At 44.4% G+C, this 24,015-nt stretch overlaps 1 protein-coding gene across 2 annotated transcripts; it reads right to left on the reverse strand.

Moving 5' to 3' along the window:
- On the reverse strand, window positions 1-20,156 carry LOC131189853 (H-2 class I histocompatibility antigen, Q9 alpha chain-like). Of its 2 annotated transcripts, none has more exons than XM_058166398.1 (8): window positions 19,968-20,110; window positions 14,037-14,194; window positions 11,385-11,660; window positions 7,083-7,364; window positions 5,089-5,181; window positions 4,401-4,434; window positions 3,273-3,306; window positions 1-2,201 (listed from the first exon to the last, which is right to left on the reverse strand). In XM_058166398.1, exons 2-8 carry the CDS (start codon window positions 14,179-14,181, stop codon window positions 2,178-2,180), a joined length of 888 nt encoding a protein of 295 aa, XP_058022381.1. In that variant the 5' UTR covers window positions 14,182-14,194; window positions 19,968-20,110; the 3' UTR covers window positions 1-2,177. The 2 variants fall into 2 exon arrangements, with proteins under 2 accessions (XP_058022381.1, XP_058022379.1); XM_058166396.1 differs by having other exon boundaries at window positions 3-2,201; window positions 14,037-14,312; window positions 19,968-20,156.
- Between the last annotated feature and the right edge of the window lie 3,859 nt (window positions 20,157-24,015).

Raw genomic sequence — 24,015 nt, forward strand, 5'->3', positions numbered from 1 at the left:
CAAAAGCATCCGCTATACAGGAAGTCCTCGATTTACAACAGTTCATTTATTGACCTTTCAAAGTTACGGTACTGAAAAAAGAACATATGACCATTTTTCACACTTATGACCATTTCAGCATCTTCATGGCTCATGTGATTTACATTTGGACGCTTGGCAACTGACTCATATTTATGACGGTTGCAGAGTCCCACAGTCATGTGACCCCTTTTGCGATGTTTTGACAAAGAAAGTCAATGGGGAAGCCAGACTCACTTAAGAACTGTGTTATTAACTTAACAACTGTGGCAAGAATGGTCGTAAAATGGGGTAAAATTCACTTAATAAATTTCTCACTTAGCAACATAAATTTCAGGCTCAATTGTGCTCTTAAGTTGAGGACTTTCTGTAATATGGGGGGCATCTTTCCCATCAATCCGGGGTCTCCCCACTCTTGGGCCCCTGCATCATACTGGGCAGCTGAGGAGCCCAGAGAGGATCTCCCAGAAGGAGGAGAAGCTGCCCTTCTGCAAGGGGACTAGGACAGCTCTGGCCGGGCACTGAACTCCTGTCTCCCGAAGGGCCCCTGGGTGAGGCTCAGAGACCAGCCACTTGGCCAACAGCCTGAGGCAAGAGAAACATCTGGACACAGGAGCAAAATGGCTGCCTCCTCCCCAAGGAGCCCCAAGGAGCCCCCCAGTTTCTGCCTCGGTTCCTCCCCTTCCTGCCACTCAAAGTGAAATCAGGGTCTCTGAACAGCCAGGAGGGGAAAATCCTTGTTATTTCCAACTGCCAACAAGAGGCAGCAACTCGGGTAAGAAGAAAGCAAAACCATTTATTTTCAACAAACTATTTTCGTATTCTTACGGTCTGTGTGCAACAGTTAGGGGGAAAGGAGCCAGGCCAAACTGGATCTCCTGTTCCATTTTTCTTAGAACTGACCATTTTATTTTTTATTTTATTTTATGTAAAAGATTAAAATCCAAAAGAAAAGGATTGAACAGAGACGGAACAAAACTAAAGAAAAACATTGAAAAAAATTAATGAAAAAACAGGAAAAGACATATTATGCCCCTCCAGTTGAACACTGAGAAATCTATTGCAACAATAATAGCTTCCCAACTTGCAAGAGGTCCAAAATTTATAATCTGGTAGATCTATTTGCAACCTGACCTGCCATAGATTACATATGTGAAAGGAAAAATAGTTAATAGTTGAACAACAGCAAAGTTAAAATTCAAAGCACTCTGTTAACAATAAATGTCTGTTATTATAATTTATTCATAGAAAGTTTACACAATTTCTTATTTATCACAAACTGCTTCAATCATTATCTCTGAGTCCAGTTTTAAATACTTGTGTTTTGGTTCTTAATTGTGAAAGCTTTCCTTAGGATGTTCAGCACGTCATGATTGGGGGAAGTTTCCTGTTTCATTTTTCTAAACTCTGAAAATCCATAAATGGCAGTACATGCTACATACTATTCATTATACAATTTACACAAACAAAATAAGAGAGAGGAAAAAACCTCCCCTTTCAATCGAAGTAATTATGATGGACATTAATATTAAAGTAATGTTATTTTAAAGTAAAGTAACTTTCTCCCTTAAAGTAAAACTCTTCATTCTATTCCTCACTCCATTCGATATGGGCCTTTCTCTAAAACCTGTTAATCAGCAGAAGCCCATTAAAGGTCCAGAAATAACAATATAGTTGCTACAAGCTATATTACAAAACTATTTACAAGCTATACAAGGTAGTTTGATGTAGTGATTAAGGCACCAGGCTAGAAAGCGACTGTGAGTTCAAATCCCGCTTTAGCCACGAAAGACAATTTGGGTGGGCCAGTCATTCTCTCTGACCCCAACCCACTTCACAGGGTGGTTGTTGTGGAGAAAATAGGAGGAGAAGGTGTGTTAGATATCTTTGATGCCTTTAGCAGAACCACAAATAAATAAAAAATTAAAAATGTACTAATCACAGTTTAAATCCTTTTGATTCCACAATTATAAATACGTAAGATGTTCTTCTCTGTCCCTCAATCCTAATATAAAAGGCTACTGAGCCAATGATAAAAGCGATGGTGAAAGACCCCCAATCCATCCTGGTTCCAAGCATGCAGGATGGGCCTGAAGGTCTCCTCCTGAGAGTCCGGCCTCATTCAGAAGAAGGCTGATCCCATCTTCTCTCCTCTCTCCTCATGCTGGGACTGTTCTCTCGTGCTGCAAAGAGAGGGAAAAAGCAGACAGGGTCAGTCTGGGAGGGAGCTCAGGAGGAATCCCACCACCCAGGCAGAGGGATCAGCACCAATCTGCCCAGCTGATCCCACTCGTGAGGACTGCTGCTTCCTCAAGAGAGGGATCAGATGGGTGGGATTTCCCAAGGTAGAAAGAAGGGAGAGGCAGGGCTGGGACTGGCCTCTGAGCCACAAGTTCCATAACATCAATTCCCCCCCCTCCCCAAATACAGGAATCTAATATTAGTCTGTGTTGCTTCCGGAGATCTATGGATCCCTCTGTCCCCCTTATGTCCTCCTTCAGCATCTGGAGGGAGGGATTCCCAGAGGGCTCCAAGGAGTGGAGAGAAGCCCCTTCTCCATTCATGACTGCGGGACCCTCAAGAATCCCCCCATCTGCCCCTCTTTCCCTCCTGCACTGAGGACCCCCCAGTCCGGTTAGGATATTCAATTCAGGAGCTGGAACAGAAAAGTGTACAAGGGGCCAGAACACAAAGTTGTAGCTGATTGGCTGGAGAGTGGCAGGTCCAGCATGAGGCAATCTACGTTACGATTGGTTGCTGTGAGTATAAAGGGGGAGTTTCCCTTTTTTCCCGCCTTTTTCTTCTCTGTGTTCCATATGTTGTTTGATTTACCTCAGGATGTTTCTGTGTTCCTGACTATCTCGTCTGCTGCAACTATAAATGTTAAATATATTTATATATCTAAATGACAAATTTGTCTCAGTGTCTTTTGACTTCATCTGGAGAGCTGCTACATAGTTTCTTGACAAATCTCCTCTTTGCAGCTCTCTGAGCCTCCTGATCCAAGACACTCAGATCCCAAAAGGAGTCCCAGTCTGGCCTTGCAGGAGAAGAGTTTGGGGGCAGGCAGAGCCCCCCCTTCCCAGAGCCCCTCCGGATCCCCCCCAAATTCCTTCCCTTCCAGCGCTTGAGATGAGTAGGAGAGAGAAGAGGGATTTCCCAAAGCATCTTCATCATCAGTTGGTCCTTGGACCTCAAAGCCCATCTTTCCCTCCCTTCCTCCTCCCCACACAGACCCCAGTGGGGCCGCTCACCTGCAAGGGGGCTGCTAAATGGCCACGTTCCTCCCTGCATTGGAGAGAGAGACACACACAGAATGAGAAGATGGGATGGGATGGGACAGTTTTGTTCTGAACCTCTCTTTTTTCACCATTGAACCTCTGCAGCTTAATCTCTCAGAGGAGATTAATTTCAGTCTATTTATTTAGTTTATTATTAAATTTCTACGCCTTCCCTCTGTTCAAGGTAACTCTAGGAAGCTTACAATAAAATGGATTGTAAAACATTTGAAACAATATATTAAAAACCAGGTTTCCCCCACCAGTTCATGTTGCCATTTACTCCAACAACAAGATCATATCCGGTGTTTATTGACCACTGCCTGAGGTCGGGTCCAAGAGGATCTGGGAGAGGCCCTTGTCCACCATGGTGGCCACGAACCCCTGGGCAGCTTCCGAGGCCGAATCCACGGGTGGCAGATTGAAGTCTCCCAAGAGCAATAAAGGAGAATATTTGTAGCTCAGGGTTGAAATCAGGGTTGGTGCCAAACCCTAATCCCAGCTGGGCACATCTCTTTGAGGGGAACACCCCCAATTTCCAGATTCAGCCGGGTCTCAGCTATCCCACCGGAAGAGTCTCTAACCACTGGGGATCAGGGCATTGTGGTGGTTTTCCTATTTCCCACCAAGGAATGAAGGGCTCTTTCCTCCAAAGGGGGCCAGGCTCCACCAGGCTGACTCTGGGCTGCCTTCCCTGCCTGAATGAAAGTGCCTGGAAATCCAACATGGAGAATTTCTCTTCTCCTCCGCAGGAACAAATCAGTGCAAGGAAAATGAATTTTGTACATTATTTGGAAACTGAGTGAGCAGCTTCTCACTGGGAGGAAATCTTTCACCCAGGTGGATGTTCACATTTTCCTGAGGGTTCTCTTATCCCAGATGTTTCCCTTTGGGGTCTCCACTCCCAAGAACAGCCTGGCTGTTATGAAAAGGGGGCCTCCTTCCCCAGCTTAGTTCTTAGGAAAAAACAGCACAACTCTGCAGCTTCATGTGGGGTTTTTTTTGTGTTTAAATACACACATACACATACACACACAACCCTCAAGTGATGGTGCCTCTGAGGCCTAAATTGGAAATTACATGGAAAGAGGACAGTTCACTCACATTGGTACTGCATTGTAATCATCTTGATGTCTTTCTGCAAAGACAAAAATCATTGAAAGTTTAAAAGAATAGAATAGAATAGAATAGAATTGAATTGAATTGAATTTTATTGGACAAGTGTGATTGGACACACAAGGAATTTGTTTTGGTGCATATGCTCTCAGTGTACATAAAAGAAAAAAAAAGCCTTCCTCAAAGGTACAACATTTACAACACAAATGATGGTCATAGGTTGCAATTTAACCCTTAATGATAGCAACAAGAATCCCAGGAGGTATTTTACAGACCCTCTGTCCCATTTATAAAGACAGAAAGATCTTCAAAATACAAATGTATCTCCTGATTTGCCCCAAGAGAGACCTGCTGCCTCCGAGATGGATGGAACAGAATTGGGGGAAGCAGCAACAGCAACTGGGAAGGGAGGAAGATTTTCATGGAAATCTTTCTCTGCTGCTCTTGGACCAAAAACTTTGAAAGGGACAGAACTTCCCAACTCAGGAGAAGACATGATTCTCCCAACTTCAGACTCAGCCAAGTTGAAACTGGACCATCAGCAACAGATTGAGATCTCAGATGCTCCCCAAAAGGGCTGGGAAACAGAAGGAAGCCCAGAAAAAGCTCCTGAAAGGGAGAGATTTGGGAGGAATCTCTGCATCTTCCTTAAATCACCCCCAAAAATGATACTTACTGAAAAATGCCAAGATCCCAACAATCACACAAACCAGGACAAGACCACCCACAACGCAGCCGATGATGAGCCCCATCTGGTTGGATTCTGGAACTGAATTGGGAGAAAGAGCAGATCATTGACGGAGATGCCCAAACAAGCATCCCAATTAGGGGGGAAGACTTAGTAGCAACAGCAAGTAGCAACAGCAAGAGCAATATACTATTACTGCCCCATAGCGCTTTACACCATTCTCTCAGTGGCTTACACAGTCAGCATCTTGCCCCCAACAATCTCGGTCCTCATTTTACCAACCTCAAAAGGATGGATGGAAGGCTGAGTCAACTTTGAGCCAGTTAAGATCGAACTCAAGTCAGTGGGCAGAGTTAGCCTGCAATGCTGCATTCCAACCACCGAGTCACCAGGGCTCTATAGGCAGCCAAAGGACTGGAAAATCCCCAAATTAAACAGTTGGGGCTCCTCTTCAATGGTAGCTTGAAGACACCTTGACGTTTCCTTATGATGCAGCCTTCGTCTCATAAGAGCCCAACTCACGAAGGCAGCTGACATTCCTCAGCTCAAAAACAGCAATTTACAATCTTGTGAGACTCGGCAGTTTACAAAAAATGAAAACTTCAACAATATCGTAAATAAAATTCATGAAACCGTAAAAACAATTTGTTCTTTTTTTATAGATTGCTCCAATGTATCATGATTTTGGGTGGAACTGGGGAGGTCTCTTCATCATTTTTTTTTCTTAAGTTTGAAATTTTGGAAGCTTTTAAGAAGTGATTGGACATCCAGAATGGTATAGGATCTCCTGCTTAAGCTCCCTTCCAACTCTGTTATTCTGTTCTTAGTCAGAGTCCCAATTCAGCAGAAAAAAGATCTGTCTTCTTTGCACAGAAAATCTTACAAGTCAATTAAACCTAACTGAATTTATGGATTTTTCCCCCCAGAAACCACCTTCTTTTGGAAATGGATTTTCCAATCAAGGTTGATTGTGACTTAATGTTCTGACTTAACCATGAAAGCCAGCTGAGTGACCCTGGGCCAGAGGCAGAAAGTCAGCCAGTCAGTCAGTCAATAATAAATAATAGGATTTATTTAATGAGCATGAAGACTGGAGCATTTGCAGAGTTCTTTGACAGAGGATTGTTTTCCTTTGGTTTTATGCTGAGCCCCAGGAATTCCTGTCGATCCCTGATCATAATATGTTGTGTAGTTTTCTTCCTTAGAGCAGCAACACAGAGTGACATTTTGTTCTTTACAACAGGAACGTTGTGTAAATCTGTCATGGCAAAAGCTCAGACTGACAGCCCCTTTTCTGATTCCTGAGCTATCAGACCAGCCACTCTGCATTTCCTGAAGTCAACCACAGTTCATCACTTTGAATAAAATCTGGCATTGAGAAAGGGAGCTACCAGATTCCTCCTGATTTTTGTGCTTTAGGAATTCTTAACAAAAGGAAATCTCTTCTTGGTGCTTAGCGTAACTGCTCTTTCCATGCAGGAAACTGGGGAAGAAGGGAGCCAAGAGGATTTAAGGGCATTTAATCAGGATCAGCCAACTGTTCTGATGGGATCTGTTGCTTGCTTTAAATCAACTAAAGCCAATTCTATTGTATGCAGGGCCCCAGGGTTATATTCAGTGGTGAAATCCAAATTTTTTTACTACCAGTTCTGTGGGCATGGCTTGGTGGGTGTGTTGTGGCTTGGTGGGTGTGGCAGGGGAAGGATATTGCAAAATCTCCATTCCCTCCCACTCTGGGGCCAGCCAGAGGTGGTATTTTCCGGTTCTCCAAACTGCTCAAAATTTCCACTACCGGTTCTCCACAACCTGTCAGAACCTGCTGGATTTCACCCCTGATGCAGGGCCACAAACCTCAACAATGGAAAAACCGATGGATTAAAGCTCAGGTATCCTCACATCTGGACACATCTGGGGCCAGATTTCTCTCCCACCATCCTCCAGCCTGCAAAGAGCCCAGCCTTTCCCTCCCTGCAGCCTCTTACCTTTTACGGCCACATCCAGAGGCTCCTGCAGCCCATCATGCTCCACGTGGCACCGATAGCGTTCCCTCTCTTTGGCATCGATCTGGATGCTGAGCCAGTAGTGATAGGTCCCATCCGCATTGGGGGCCACAGATCCATGGTGGGTGTCCTGCAGCCAGACCTCCCCGTCCCTCTTCCAGGAGGCATCGATCTCCCTGGGGTAGAAGCCATCTATGCGGCAGATGTGCGTCTCCATCCCATCCTCCACTTCCGTCTTGCTGCTCACCGTCACCACTGGGGGATCTGCATATATACCAGAATTAACTCTGAGCCCCTCCAGAGCCTGGAAGGTGGATGAGAAATTTGGAGGGACAGGAAAATCTCCCACTGCTTAGTTTGAACCAAAAGATTTACATTCCACACCTGCAGTGTCTCCATGACTTTTAGGAAATGCTCCAAAATTGGAAAATGCCCAACCAGAAGGTTTCCTGATTTTGAATCCCTTCCAGGGACTCAGCCTGAAAAACCTCCAGAAGCAAATTGAGGGTCTAACTAAATTCAGCTCTGATTGGTTTGAACTCTGAGAGATTTGGGGCTGCTCCCTTCAGGGGAGGGATAGTGGAGATGCTCTTTAGGGGTTCCCTTTAAAAAATAACAACACGGATGTTTCTCCTTACTTTTGGGGTCCACTTCTCCAGATCTCAGGCTGTTCAAGGGCTCTTTCAAGAGACACAACCACAGTTTCAGGATTATTTATTTTCTTTAGCATAGGGCAACACTTTCCGGGGGGGCAGAATGGGAACCAAAGCAATGGGATCAGGGCTTTAGGAATCTCACCCTGGTTAATTTGGGAAACAGGTTCTCTCTCTCAAAGGGGAGCAGAGAGAGGTGAGGCCAGTGGAAGAGAGAGGAGCTGTTGGCAATTGTGGGGAGGGGTCTCTAATGGATCCTGATCTCACCCAGCTGATCCTGGAAGGATCAAGGAGCCCAGAGGGGAAGGGGACAGGGTCAGAAGGAGAAGGATGGTCTTGATGGGAAAATAATAACCTCACAGGAAAGAAAAAGGGGGAAATATTACAATGTGAGCAGGAAGCCCTGAGGGGTGAGGGAGGGTTCCTGAAGGTGGGGAAGGGGTTGCTTTCTGGGGAAGTCACTCAAGTCAAAGATAAGGAAGCTGTTTGAGGTTTAAGAAAAAGACCCACAGATTCTGTAGGTTTCCCCCCCCTTTAACCTTGACCATTACTGTGTGGAGGCACTGATAATGTCCTATTAATGGTAGGCGCCCCCTAGTGATGGGGGTGGGAGATGTATCGTCAGATGCAAGGAGGGAGCCCCCTGTGGGATGTGGGGGGAAAGGAGAGTTGCTGGGAGGAATCTTTTAGAATGCCTCCCTGGCCAGGGGAACCAAACAGGCTTCCCACATTCTGGAGAGAAACTGGAAGGGGAAGAACAGGATTCTTTCCCTGGCATCCAGGTTGCAAACCAGAACCTGGAAAGGGGCAGAATATATCAAGTTTTTGACACATTCTGATACAGAAGAGTATCAAGCTTTTCGATCAGATCGTGAAAACCGCAGAGGTGGTGGAGTAGCTATCTTTTACAAAAAATCACTGAACCTAAAAAATATTCAAGTTGCACATAAACTTTCTCTTCCTGAAACTATTGTATGTGACCTGTCCATTAACACCACATTTCGATTCTTACTATGCTGCAGAGCCCCTGACTACGACATCGCTCACGCAAATATGTTAACCACACTGTTAACATGGGCTACCTCTTGCCCATATCCTCTCATCTTCCTGGGTGACCTAAATCTACCTTTTATTAACTGGATAACAAATGAATGTACAACTGAACCAATCCATACTACTCTATACAACGCCGTTACAGACCTAGGTCTTGAACAACTAGTAATTAACAATACAAGACTCAACAACTGCCTTGACCTCATCTTTTGCAATAACACAAACTCAATTTATGGACTACAAATAAAAGAACCCTTTTCCAACAGTGACCACTGCATGATAGACTTTTGTTTCAATATACGCCCTCACATAAACCGTCATAATAATAGTACTCCTAACTAAAATTTCAAAAAAGCCAACTATGACCTTATAAACAAAGACCTCTCATCTCTTGACTGGCAAAATCTATTCTCAACCTGTATCTCTGCCGAAGACCACTATAGAGTTTTCCTATTTGAAATCAATAGAATCATCAAACTATACGTACCACAAATCACCACCAAAATAAAAAAAAAATTACCCATATCAATAAAAAAGCTTCAATCCAAAAAAAAAAATCCCTCTGGAGAAGAAACAGAAAGGGCCATGTAGAAAACTTCAAAAACCGCTACACAAATATTTTCAACCAAATAAAAACTGAATGCACCATTTACCACACCAAGCAAGAAGAAGACCTTCTGCGCACAAATTCCAATTGTGCTTTTTATAATTTTGTGAACAATAAACTTAAAGAATCAAGATCCATCACACCACTAAAAGAATCTAACGGCAAAGAATGTAATGATGAAACAGTTAAAGCAAACCTCTTTAACACATTCTTTGGCTCAGTCTTTCTTAACAGTGATGGCACATATCCGACATTCCCCAATCGTACCAACAATGATTACAACGACTTAACACATATAGACTTCACAGAAGATAATGTTGAAAAAGCTCTTTGCAAACTGAAACCATCTTTATATATTGGGCCTGATGGACTATGTGCATACTTCTTTAAAAAACTTTCTACTAATATAGCAGAACTCCTAAGCATAATCTTTGATAAAGCTTTCATGACTGGTTCCCTTCCCAAACTTTGGTCTCTAGCCACAGTCATCCCTATCTTCAAAAAAGGAGATCCCAGCCTGGTTGAAAATTACAGACCAATCTCTCTGCGTCACCTGCAAAGTAATGGAATCTAACATCAACCAATCCATTACCCTCCAGCTAGAAACAAACAACCTACTCTCTAATAAACAATTTGGTTTCAGGAAAGTATTATCATGTAACTTCTCCACTGCAAAAACATATGGACTACTAATCTTGATCAAGGCAAAACAATAGATGCCATCTAAATAGACTTCTGCAAAGCTTTTGACTCAGTAGTACATGATAAACTTCTCCTAAAACTAAAATCCTACGGCATTTCAGGACCTCTTCACAATTGGATAACTGCTTTCCTGTCAAACAGACAACAAGTGGTCAAAATTGGCAATGCTCTATCAAATCCTGTTCCTGTCAAAAGTGGCGTTTCTCAAGGCAGTGTTCTTAGACCAACACCCTTCAAACTATACATAAATGATCTCTGTGACCATATCTCAAGTTATTGTGTTCTCTTTGCTGACGATGTCAAACTATTTAACACCACCAACAATACTACTACCCTTCAAAAAGACCTTGACTTTGTATCTGATTGGTCTAAAACTTGGCATTTCAAATCTCAACCAGCAAATGCTCAGTCTTACATATTGGAAAAAAGAACCCAAACACTAAGTACAAGCTTGATGGACATTACCTTACAGATGACCCCCACCCTGTTAAAGACCTTGGAGTTTTCATATCAAATGATCTAAGTGCCAAAGCCCACTGCAACTACATAGCAAAAAAGGCTCTAAGAGTTGTAAACCTAATTTTGCGTAGCTTCTTTTCCAAAAACTCTACACTATTAACCAGAGCATATAAAACATTTGCAAGACCAATTCTAGAATACAGCTCACCTGTCTGGAACCCATACCACATCTCTGACATTAATACAATTGAACGAGTCCAGAAATATTTTACAAGAAGAGTTCTCTGCTCCTCTGTAAACCACAAAATACCTTATACCTCCAGATTTGAAATCCTGGGATTAGAAAATTTAGAACTCTGCCGACTCCGACAAGACCTGTGTTTAACACACAGAATCATCTATTGCAATGTCCTTCCTGTTAAAGACTACGTCAGCTTCAATCGCAATAATACAAGAGCAAACAATAGATTCAAACTTAATGTTAACCGCTTCAGTCTTGATTGCAGAAAATATGACTTTTATAACAGAGTTGTTAATGCTTGGAACACACTACCTGACTCTGTGGTCTCTTCTCAAACTCCCAAAAGCTTTAACCAAAAACTGTCTACCATTGATCTCACCCCATTCTTAAGAGGCATAAGGGGTGTGCATAAGTGCACAAAAGTGCCTACTGTTCTTGTCCTACTGTTTTCTTTCATTATATGTGCTTGTATATAATGTTGTGACAAAAATAAATAAATAAATAAATAAGAATGTGTCCAAAAATCTGTCCATAAAGGAGAAAAGTCGAGCCTGGGTCCAGATACTCACCTGTCCTCAGCAGCGTCTCCTTCCTGTAGGACAGGTACTTCTCCAGCCACTTAATGCAGATTTTCTCCAGGTAGGACTTAATGTACTGATTTTGTGCTGGAAAAGCATCCCATATCCTCTGGGTGATCTGGGCTTGGGGTTCAGGAGCCACCCAGGTGAGGGTCTCCTTGTCGAAGGTGATGAAGGTCTTCCCTTCGTAGCCATACTGCCAAAGCCCTCCTTTGCTCCTGTTTCCCTCGAGTTCACAGCCATACATATGCTGCCATGTGTGAAGGCCTGAAAGAGGGACAGGAGAATGGTTTGGGGAGTCCTCAGGAGATACAGAGCACCCCCCTCCCTACAGGGATTGGAGACTGGAAGGAGGCACTGACACATCTATTTCCTCCATAGCAATTCCCCCCAATTGTTCCATTTCAGCACCCCCTACAGGTCGGCCTGGGTTCCTGCATCTCCCCTGATGGAGCCCCTGAAGCTCATCAGGAAATGGGCAGCTGGCGAATCCCCCTTTCAGCTTCTCAGGATCAGAAAAAACAGTGAGGGATTCCAAGGAGGATCAAGAAAAGAAGGGGGCTCCGAAGTAACAGAGGGGCAGAGCTTCCTCTGTCTTTCTGTCTCTTCTCTGCTGGGGGGGCAGCTTGAGGTGGGGAAGGAAGGGATCCCAGAGGGAGCAGTTGCCTGAATCAACAACATCCAAGAGCAACTGTGAATCTTCTGGCCTCAAAGAAGATCCAGAAGATCTGAGAATCTTTCAGGGCTGTGACGATAAATCATGGTCTGTGTTCACCAATAGCACCAAGTCATGGGATGCTTCCCACTTTGGGCTAACCAGAAACAAACCAGGGCTTAATGCAAAGAGGGAATGAAGCCTTGAAGGGCCACAAAGGAATATTTTCTTTTGCAACTGCAGCAAGTGGCCCAATCTGATCTGGACACCCAAAGGGTTATTGACCATTGAAATGAGCTTGAAGTTTACAAACCCTGGAGAAGATGTTTCAATTTCAAATGACCAGATTCTTGGATTTAAAAGAATGTTTGAAAAGGAAACAAAAGGAAATCCTGAAATCTTTCTACGTCTGCTTGCGTTGGAGAGTGAGGAAGGATGCCAGGGCGTCTCAAATCTAATGGAAAACCTCCTGGAAGGCCTGCAGGGATCCTTTCCTTGAATCTTCTGCTCAGCTTGAGAACTTCTCTTTGGATGAAGAGGAAGAACCTCATGAGCTGCAGTCTGATCCTGCCCTCAAGAGCAGATTCCCTGATCTACCCATGGAAAAATAGTCCTGAATATCTGTCCAAGAAGAATCTCCTGCCATTCACAGGAAGGCACTGAACATCTGGCAGCAGTTTTCAACTTCTGAGAACAAGTTCTGTCTTATTTCAGAAGTATCAAAAGCTAAGACAGAAATGGTCTTATTTCAGTTGAAGATTAAATCTCTGTGTTTTCATCTCATGTTTGGCACAGAATTGAATATTTCTGCAGCAAAATAAAAGCAGAGGGATCCCACTAAAAAGGCACTTTTTCATTATTAGTGTAAGAACACTATTAATGCATCTCTACAGGTATGAAACAATTTTGGCCCATCTCGGAGCCTAGAGATGTTCAGGGGTTTCCTGAGGCCTGAAAAATAGTTCAAGGGCTCCTCCAAGGTCAAAAGGTTCAGAAAGGCTGCTTTAGAGAGGCTAAAATATATTTATATTTAGAACTGCCGTGAAGAATATCAGAATCCACTTTGGTTTTTTTTCTTTCTTTAGTCCTTTTCTTCAACTTTTCTTTTCTTGTGTTTTATTTTTCTTTAATTTCTTTCTTTTGTCATCTTTACTTTACATTAGTTTTTATATTCTCATTGAAAAGGTTTGATACAAATTATATTAAAAAATTAAAAAGGCCAACAGGACGTCATGGATCCTGAGGGACCAAGAATGAGAAGCCATGAAGGCTCTGAGCAACTCAGGAAGGATCCCAAATGGAGGTTTCTTTCTTTTCTATCTTTCCCCGTCAAGATTGGGGGGATCCTGGAAGTGGCCCTGTGATCCCCACCACAAGATTCCCCCCCCCATTTGGGCCTCCTGGTCTCTCCTTCCAAGTGGAGGATGAGAAGAAGCTCCTGGCATTTGGGCCCCACTTGTCCCTCCAAAAGGGGGGTGAAGGAAAGGGATCGAGTCTCCCCAGGGGGATCTGCACTTGATCCCTCATTTCTCTGGGGTAGAAACAGACAGAAGGACGAGGATCTGCTTCCACCAGGATCTCCATAGGATCCACCTGCCTCTTCTTTTGGGAGGGATCTGTGATTCCCTTCCTCCCCCACAATAGGAGATCCTCCAAGGTCAGACCCTCCAACTGTCATGGGGGGGGGAGATTTCTGTCTCCTTTTACGTCAGTTTATATCAATATCCATATCAATATTCAGAAAGACAGATGGATTAACTTTTAAAAAGTGTTCATTAACTACAATTGGCAGAAAATGTCAGCTATGGAGGTAAGGACAATATTATATTGATTAAAAAAAAGGATAAACCTATAAACCTATATAAAAAAAGACTTTTTAAAAGGTGTGGAAGCAGCTTTTCCCTTTGAAGGGAATCCCCCTTTCTCCCCCCTCTGGTTCCTGGGGAGGGGATTATGGGGCTGGAGGAGCCACCCGACCCATCACTCACCTTCACTCTGGTTGTAGCGACTCCTCAGAGTCTCCAGGTGATCTCTGAACGCTTCCTCCTGGCCACGTGCTTTCTGGGTCTCTCTCTCCCAGTACTGGGGATCCTCCTTCCCAAACTTCTCCACCCAGGAGACTCGAGGCTTCATCCTCCGGCTGTGGCTGTCATAGGAAGTGAAAACCTGACCGTCCATGTATCCCACAGAGACAAAGTGGGGCAGCCCCTGACTGGGCTCAGAGATGGAGGTGAAGAAAAACTTCATGGAGTGGGAGGAGGCGCCTGGAAGGGAGCCAGAGGGGCAGAGTTAGGGGGCTTCAGTCAGGGACCCTGATCCCATGGAGGCTCCCATCTGAGGCTCTGGGGAGAAAGAAGGAAGAAGAAGAAGAAGAGGAGGAGGAGGAGGAGGAAGAAGAAGAGGAGACTTGGGGGGCGGAGGAGGAAGGGGGGAAGGAAGGGGGAGATGGAGGGAGAGGATGCAGGAAGTGAACGGAGGGAAAGAAGCAGCTTCTGGAGGGCCTGAAGGGTTGGAGGGCAGGGAAGGTGGGGGGTGAGAGAGGAGGGGAAGGTCGGGTCCCCCAAACTTTACCTGCCCCAATTGTGCCCTTCCCCCTTCCAACAAGGCCTCCCTAAAACCCCCTTCTGGATTGCTCAGTTTCTGCCCCATGGAGGCTGCAGTCACCCCACAAGTAAAAGGGGGAATTCCAGCCTCCCAGAAGCTCAAAAGCAGCAGGAAACCCCACCCGGTCACCCCAACTTTCCATTCACAGAAAAAAAAAATTCTGACTTCACTGAGAGCCAACCTGGATGGTTAATAGCTGCAGATTTGAGGAGGGATTTTATAAAACGGGGGAGGGGAAGGGAGGGGGGATCCGGAGGTGACCAGAGGCCATGGGATCCTTAAGGGAAACAGCAAAGGGGGGGTCAGGGAAGGGAGCAGCAATGGAGCCTCCCAAATCTTCCTCCTGTTCCCCCCCACTGCTCGAAAATGCCCCCTCCCCTCCCAGAGTTCAGCCATCTGAACTTTAGCCATAGAAAATTATTTCCGTTTCCATCATGAAAAATCCTGACTGAGGCCATCGAAGTTTTTCCAGCCCTTCTTGGAGGACAGGCTCAATTCACAAGACATGAAACTTTACTAACAATGAGGGGGGGAAATCACATTAAGTCACCATTTAGAATAGAATAGAATAGAATTTTTTATTGGCCAAGTGTGATTGGACACACAAGGAATTCGTCTTGGTGCATATGCTCTCAGTGTACATAAAAGAAAAGATACGTTCATCAAGGTACAACATTTACAACACAAATGATGGTCAATATATCAATATAAATCATAAGGATTGCCAGCAAGAAATTACAGTCATACAGTCATAAGTGGGAAGAGATTGGTGATGGGAATGATGAGAAGATTAATAGTAGTGCAGATTTAGTAAATAGTTTCACAGTGTTGAGGGAATTATTTGTTTAGCAGAGTGATGGCCTTCGGGGAAAAACTGTTCTTGTGTCTAGTTGTTCTGTTGTGCAGTGCTCTATAGCGTCGTTTTGAGGATAGGAGTTGAAACAGTTTATGTCCTGGATGCGAGGGATCTGTAAATATTTCCACGGCCCTCTTCTTGATTCGTGCAGTATACAGGTCCTCAACGGGACGCCTTACGCATGTCCTCAACAGGACCGGGACGCCTTACGCACGGTCACTCACGCCCTCGTCACTTCCCACCTGGACTATTGCAACGCTCTCTACATGGGGCTCCCCTTGAAGAGCACCCGGAGGCTCCAGTTAGTCCAGAATGCGGCCGCGCGGGTAATAGAGGGAGCACCGCGTTGCTCCCATATAACACCTATCCTGCGCGGCCTACACTGGCTACCGGTAGTCTTCCGGGTGCAATTCAAGGTTTTGGTTACCATCTTTAAAGCGCTCCATGGCTTAGGACCGGGATACCTTCGAGACCGCCTTCTGCCGCTGATTGCCTCCCAACGACCTGTGCGCTCCCACAGAGTGGGCCTCCTCAGGGTGCCGTCGACCAAACAATGCAGGTTGGCGACCCCCAGGGGGAGGGCCTTCTCTGTGGCGGCACCAGCCCTGTGGAACGAGCTCCCTCCGGGATTACGACAACTCCCCGACCTCCGGACCTTCAGATGGGAACTGAAGACTTTATTATTCCAGCGTGCGGGACTAGCCTAAGAACAAAATGTTTTAGTTAAATTTTAATGGGGGTTTCATTGGTTTTTATTGTTTTAGTGATCAGGCCAGGATAATATTTAGTTTTAACTGGGTTTTAATGGTTATTTATTATATTGTTTTAATATGCCTGTGAACCGCCCTGAGTCCTACGGGAGATGGTGCGGTATGTAAGTTTGATAAATAAATAAATAAATAAATAAATAAATAAATAAATAAATAAATAAATAAATAAATAAATAAATAAATAAATGGAAGGCAGGTTGGTAGCAATTATTTTTTCTGCAGTTCTAATGATCCTCTGAAGTCTGTGTCTTTCTTGTTGGGTCACAGAACCGAACCAGACAGTTATAGAGGTGCAAATGACAGACTCAATAATTCCTCTGTAGAACTGAATCAGCAGCTCCTTGGGCAGTTTGAGCTTTCTGAGTTGCCGCAGAAAGAACATTCTTTGCTGTCCTTTTTTTATGATGTTTTTGATATTAGCTGTCCATTTTAGATCTTGCGATATGATAGAACCTAGAAATTTGAAGGTTTCTACTGTTGATACTGTGTTGTCTAGTATTGTGAGGGGTGGAAGTATGGAAGGGTTTCTCCTAAAGTCTACCACCATTTCTATGGTTTTGAGTGTGTTCAGTTCCAGATTGTTTTGGTTGCACCACAAGGCTAGTCGTTCGACCTCTCGTCTATATGCGGATTCGTCATTGTCTCGAATGAGACCAATCACTGTTGTGTCATCTGCGAACTTCAGTAGCTTAACAGATGGATCATTGGAGATGCAGTCATTGGTATACAGAGAGAAGAGAAGTGGGGAGAGCACACAGCCTTGGGGGGCCCCTGTGCTAATTGTACAGGTATTTGATGTGATCTTGCTTAGCTTCACCTGCTGCTTCCTGTTTGTTAGGAAGCTTGTGATCCACTTACAAGTCTGTTCCGGTACCTGTAGCTGGTTTAGCTTAGTTAGAAGAATGTCTGGAATGATGGTATTGAATGCTGAACTAAAGTCTACAAAAAGGACCCTTGCATAGGTCTTTGGAGACTCAAGATGTTGTAGGATGTAGTGCAGAGCCATATTAACAGCATCATCTGTTGATCTATTTGCTCGGTATGCAAATTGCAAGGGGTCTAACAGCGGATCCGTGATGGTTTTCAAGTAGGAAAGCACTAGCCTTTCAAAGGTTTTCATGACTACAGATGTTAAAGCAACTGGTCTGTAGTCATTCAGTTCCTTGATGGTGGGCTTCTTCGGCACTGGGATGATGGTAGAGCGTTTGAAGGAACATAGCACATCTCTAGTGATTTACTGAAAATATGGGTGAAGATGGGGGCCAATTGGTCAGCACAGACTTTTAAGCAAGAAGGAGTTATCTTGTCTGGGCCTGGAGCTTTTCCTGGCTTTTGTCTGTGAAATAGGTCCTGCACTTCCTTTTCTGTGATCACTAGAGGTTGTGAACCCAATGAAATGGGGTCAGTTGTAGGAGGCTTGGCTGTTGTTGGTGTGTCTGAGATGGGGGTTGTGGAGATAGGTGGCTGTAGTTTCCTTTCAAACCTGCAGTAAAACTCATTCAGGTCATCTGCCAGTTGTTGATTACCTTCAGCCTGGGAAGGAGGTTTGCCATAGCCGGTGATATTTTTAGGAGTTTTCCACATGTTTGCTGGTTCATTTGCTGAAAACATATTCTTTAGCTTTTCAGAGTAGCTTCTTTTTGCTGCTCTGATCTCCCTTGTTAGTGCATCTCTGGCCTGATTGTACAGCATTTTATCACCTTTTCTGTAGGCTTCCTCTTTGGAATGTCGTAGCTGCTTAAGTTTAGGTGTGAACCAATTTAGTTTTCATTGTCAAAATACAAACACAGAAGAGGCTCTAAGGCTGTCCAATGAACAGAAAAACAACCGTTTCTAAGAGGCTTAAAAGAATCAAAAGAAAATAAAATGAATTAAATACTGCTGGGAAATTGGTAAGCCTGGAAAATCTCCAAGGCCCCTTTTTGGTGTCTATTCTGAAAGCTCTTCAGATCAGAAATTCTTTCACGGCACCAAAGATTTTGAAGATCATTTTCAGGATCGTTCATGGGACTTATTTGGGCAGAACTTCCAAAGCCCAGAGAAATAAATAAAGGTAGTCCTTGACTTATGATCATAATTGAGCCCACATTTTTTGTTGCTAAGCGGGACATTTGTTATGTGAGTTTTGCTCCATTTTACAAATTTTCCTGCCATAGTTGTTAAATGAATCATTGCAGTTGTTAAATGAATCATTGCAGTTGTTAAATTAACAACCCCGTTGTTAAGTGAATTTGGCTTCTCCATTGACTTTGCTTGTCAGAACGTTGCAAAAGGAGGTCACGGGATATGAGGAGACTGCAACCGTCATAAATACGAATCAGTTACCAGGCATCCAAATCTTGGTCATGTGATCATGAGGACGCTAAAATGGTCACAAGTGAGAAAAATGGTCATATGTCACTTTTTTCAATGACATTGCAACTTTGAACGGTCACTAAATGGAGTGTTGTAAGTCAAGGACTACCTGTAGTCCTACTGCCCATTCCCTCCAGTATTGTCTCCCAGTCCTTCCCAGTCCAAGGCAAAGGCCTGGGCCTCCTTCTTCCTGCTCCTCCCCACAATCCCAGGGGCTCCTCAGAGCTTTTGGGGAGAGGGAGCCCCAGATCCACTTCCTGCTCTGGGGAGATTTCAGAATCCAAAGGGATCAGAGCTTTTCTCTAAGAGAAGGAGGGGGGATCGGACTCTCCGTGATCCAGAACCCGCTTCCTTCCCTCGTGAGGCTGGGCAATGAGAATGTCTGAAGTCTGCCTGAGAGGAGAAATGTGTGAATCTAACGCAGGTTATACATCCTCACAGTCATGAACTCCCCTCAAGTCAGGATTCTGTGTGTCCAAACAAGCCGTTCATTTCATGGTCTCCCTCCAGAGGTTCTTCTCTTCTTCTGCCTCCAATGCAGCCTATTTGATGGTTAAGATCCTGACAGCTTTTCTTTCTGTCTTTGGAAAAGCTGCTGCACGGATAATTTCTCTGAGCAGTCAACTAGGAACACCCCAAGGCCCCTTCCTGATTACTAAGGAATAATAACGTCGTAATATAACATTTTAAATATTTTTAATTCCGCAAAGCCACTTTGGTGGCTTCTGGAATGGAGGAAGGAACACCTGAGGAGGCAAATCCCAGCCTGTCCCAGAGAAGGAAATTTTGGGGCTCTTGGGGTTTAGGATGCGGTGGGAGGGGAAGGATCCAGGAGAAAGTGAAAGGGAAGAAAGGCGAATCATGAGGAAAGTTATTCAAGGAGCCTTTTCTCTCTCCAGACTCTCATCCTGCTGCATTCACACAGCAACTTTATCCCCATCGCTCCTTTGCACCAGTCTCGCCTCTGCCAATGCAGGGAACCCGGAAACCAGCTGAGTTGGGCGAAGGCAGCCAGGAAGTTTGTGAACTGACCTGATCACGTGCAAACGCCGCTTTCCAACAATCTCCACTTTGTGGGGGAGAGAAAGAATTGAGCTTCGGGGCTCCCAGGTAGACTTGACTGACATCTGGAGGGGCCACCCTTGTCCTGTTCCCAGAGGGGCCTAATCCCAAAGTGGCCAGAGGGGGAGGGGGAGCGGACTAGAAAGAGGACCGAATCAGGATTCTCTTCCTGAGAATAAACTTTTTTTGGGGAGGGAGGGGGAGAGAGAGAGAGAGAGAAATTGTGGCAGAAAAAAGGGCGAAACCCCCCAGAGGCCCCCAAAGGGACTCACCGAAGCAGCTCTCTCGTAGGGCGACCGCCACCAACACCAGGAGCAGGAAGGGCGCAGAGCGCAGAGCCATCGTGGCCGCGATCCTCCACCTGCGCTCCGCTCTCCTGAAGTCTCAGGCAAACCAAGGGGGGCTCCGGGTGGTCAACAGCGCAACAATCCAGAGGCCGCTGGCGATTGGGTGAACCCAACCAGTAGAAAAAAGATATCCCCGTGTCGTCATTGTTGCTAGGCGGAAGTCCAGGCGCAACCGGCGAGAGAGGCGTGGAGAGGAAAGCGAAAGTTCCATCAGGAAATCCCCTTCCAGGGATTCCGCCTCTTGGGGGAGGGGCGGAATTGGTGGGCTGGGAAAAGAGGGAGGATTCTCTGGGCCTGGGGGGAGGGGCGCAGGGGAGGAGGAAGGGAGACCCCACACAGCCCCTCCCAGCCTGAGTGGGGGGAGTTGAGCTGTCAAAAAAGCCAAGGCGGTCTTGGGCTGCATCAACAGAGGGAGAAGATCCAATAAAAAATTCTATTCTAAAAAAAAAAAAAACAGAGGGAGAAGATCAAGATACAAAATACCTTATACCACCAGGTATATAAGGTATTTAATTTATTTATTTATTTATTTAATTTATTTAATTTATTATGTAAGGTATATAAGGTATATACAAAATACCTTATACCACCAGGCTTGAAATCCTGGGATTAGAAAACTTACAACTCCGTCGACTTCGACATGACCTGTGTTTAACACACAAAATCATCTATTGCAATATCCTTCCTGTAAAAGACTACTTCAGCTTCAATTGCAATATTACAAGAGCAAAAAATAGATTCAAGTTTAATGTCAACCGCTTCAAACTTGATTGCAGAAAATATGACTTCTGTAAGAGAGTTGTTAATGCCTGGAACTCATTACCTGACTCCATAGTCTCTACTCAAAATCCCAAAATCTTCAACCAAAAACTCTCTACTTTTGATCTCACCCCATTCCTAAGAGGACTATGAGGGGCATGCATAAGAGCACAAAAGTGCCTACCGTTCCTGTCCTATTGTTCCCTTCATCATATCAAATTGATATAGTTAATGCATATTTTTTACATAATGCATATTTTTTTACGTATATGTATATATTTTCTTCAAAATATGTTGTTTTATCTATGACAATTGTTTGTGTATACTGTTATTTTTATGTAAAAAATAATTGCTATCAACCTGCCTTCCATTGAGGACCTGCATACTGCACGAATCAAGAAGAGGGCCGTGAAAATATTTGCAGATCACTCACATCCTGGACATAAACTGTTTCAACTCCTACCCTCAAAACGACGCTATAGAGCACTGCACACCAGAACAACTAGACACAAGAACAGTTTTTTCCCGAAGGCCATCACTCTGCTAAACAAATAATTCCCTCAACGCTGTCAAACTATTTACTGAATCTGCACTACTATTAATCTTCCCATAGTTCCCATCACCAATCTCTTTCCATTTATGACTGTATGACTATAACTTGTTGCTGGCAATCCTTATGATTTATATCAGTGCTTCTCAATTATTTTCTGTCATGCCCCCCTACGAAGAAGAAAACATTTTTCGCGCCCCGCCCCCCCCCGCGCGCGCCTTTCTTTCAGGCGTTTTTCTCCTTGAAAGGGAGGAGCATGCGCAGTCACGTGTACTGGCAGTCCCACACTAAAGATGGCTCCGACAGGCTCGTGTCACAAGGGTTTTGGACAGCCAATCAGATGCTCCTGTTGTTCTCTGGTTGGATACAGAGACATAAACACGGGGCTTAGCTTGTTTGCCGAGGTCAAACGCGCCCCCCCTGGGGGGGGCGCCCCACTATTTGAGAAACGCTGATTTATACTGATCTATCGACCATCAATTGTGTTGTAAATGTTGTACCTTGATGAACGGATCTTTTCTTTTATGTACACTGAGAGCATATGCACCAAGACGAATTCCTTGTGTGTCCCATCACACTTGGCCAATAAAAATTCTATTCTATTCTGTTCTATTCTATAACTTGTTGCTGGCAATCCTTATGATTTATATTGATATATTGACCATCAATTGTGTTGCAAATGTTGTACTTTGATGAACGTATCTTTTTTTTTTTATGTACACTGAGAGCATATGCACCAAGACAAATTCCTTGTGTGTCCAATCACACTTGGCCAATAAAACTTCTATTTTATTCTATTCTATTCTATTGTGACAAAAAGAAATAAGTATATATATATATATAGTTGATGCATATTTTTTTACTTATATATATATATATATATATATATATTTTCTTCAAGATATGTTGTTTTATTTATGACAATGTTTGTGTATACTGTTGTGATCACGAGAAGCGATAATGTCCACCATACAAAAAGGACGCTGAGAGTGAGATCCTAGAAAGAGAAGCCCCTGTGCAGAGAAGAGCAACAAAAGATCGTAAAGGATCTGGAGACCAAATCTTATATGATGAAGAGACTCAAGGAAGGAGGGATTTCTAACCTCTGGCAGAGGGGAATCGCGAGGGGGGGAAGAGACCTGATAACTGTCTTCCAGTACTTAGGGGGGGCTGCCACAAAGAAGAGGGGGTGGACTTCTTCTCCAAAGCCCCAGAGGGCAGGACAAAAAAAAAGGGGGGGTCGTTAAAGAGAGAGCCAACCTAGAAGTAAGGAGAAAATTTCTAACAGTGAGAACGTTTACTCAATGGAATAGCTCTCCTCCTGCAGTTGTGGCTGCTCCATCACTGGAGCGACAACGTTTGGACCAGGATGGTAAAAGCTCCCCTGCCTTAAGCTGGAGGTTGGACTGGAAGACCTCTGAGGTCCCTCCCAGCCCTAGGATTCTATGCTCCAGGTCAGAGAATCCGACTGATCTTCGCTCTGGATGAAAATGTTCAAAGGATCTTGTGGCATTTTCAAGACAGAGCTGGCCAGTCCGAGGTGCCTAATGAATAAATAGGTTTCCAAAACCTTTGAATCAGTAGAAGATGCTCAAATAGGGATTGAATTCTCACCAAATTTGGCTTCCCTGGGCAGCACTGAATGAAAAGGTCTTAGGCTGCATATAAATTATATAATATAGTCAGTGAACCCTTCTATTATTATTTTTTACATTGTTTATTATAACATTAAAGGTTTTGTGGGGCTCCATTATTAGCTGCCCCAAGACTGAATGTGGCTCTTGTGTTGCAGGTGGAAACTGTCCATTTTTTAGATGGGAGCTCTTGAGGGCATCTGGGAAGCCCCAAAGGAATTGGGGTGAAAGACCCCCCTTTTCACTCCTCTCCCCAAAAGCATCCACTATGCTGGTAGTCCTCAATTTACAAGAGTTCATTTATTGACCTTTCAAAGTTACGGTACTAAAAAAAGAACATATGACCATTTTTCACACTTATGACCATTTCAGCATCTTAATGGCTTATGTGATTTACATTTGGACGCTTGGCAACTGACTCATATTTATGACGGTTGCAGAGTCCCCCAGTCATGTGGCCCCTTTTGCGACCTTTTGACAAAGAAAGTCAATGGGGAAGCCAGACTCACTTAAGAACTGTGTTATTAACTTAACAACTGTGGCAAGAATGGTCGTAAAATGGGGTAAAATTCACTTAATAAATTTCTCACTTAGCAACATAAATTTCAGGCTCAATTGTGCTCTTAAGTTGAGGACTTTCTGTAATATGGGGAACATCTTTCCCATCAATCCGGGGTCTCCCCACTCTTGGGCCCCTGCATCATACTGGGCAGCTGAGGAGCCCAGAGAGGATCTCCAGAAGGAGGAGAAGCTGCCCTTCTGCAAGGGGACCAGGACGGCTCTGACCGGTCACTGAACTCCGGTCTCCCGAAGGGCCCCTGGGTGAGGCTCAGAGACCAGCCACTTGGCCAACAGCCTGAGGCAAGAGAAACATCTGGACACAGGAGCAAAATGGCTGCCTCTTCCCCAAGGAGCCCCCCAGTTTTTGCCTCCGTTCCTCCCCTTCCTGCCACTCAAAGGGCCGTGGGTGGCTCAGGCTGTAAGATAGCCTGTTATTAAACACAGCTGCTTGCAATTACTGCAAGTTCTA

The sequence above is a fragment of the Ahaetulla prasina genome, chromosome 2 (genome assembly GCF_028640845.1).
Source record: "Ahaetulla prasina isolate Xishuangbanna chromosome 2, ASM2864084v1, whole genome shotgun sequence".
Classification (NCBI taxonomy): domain Eukaryota; kingdom Metazoa; phylum Chordata; class Lepidosauria; order Squamata; family Colubridae; genus Ahaetulla; species Ahaetulla prasina.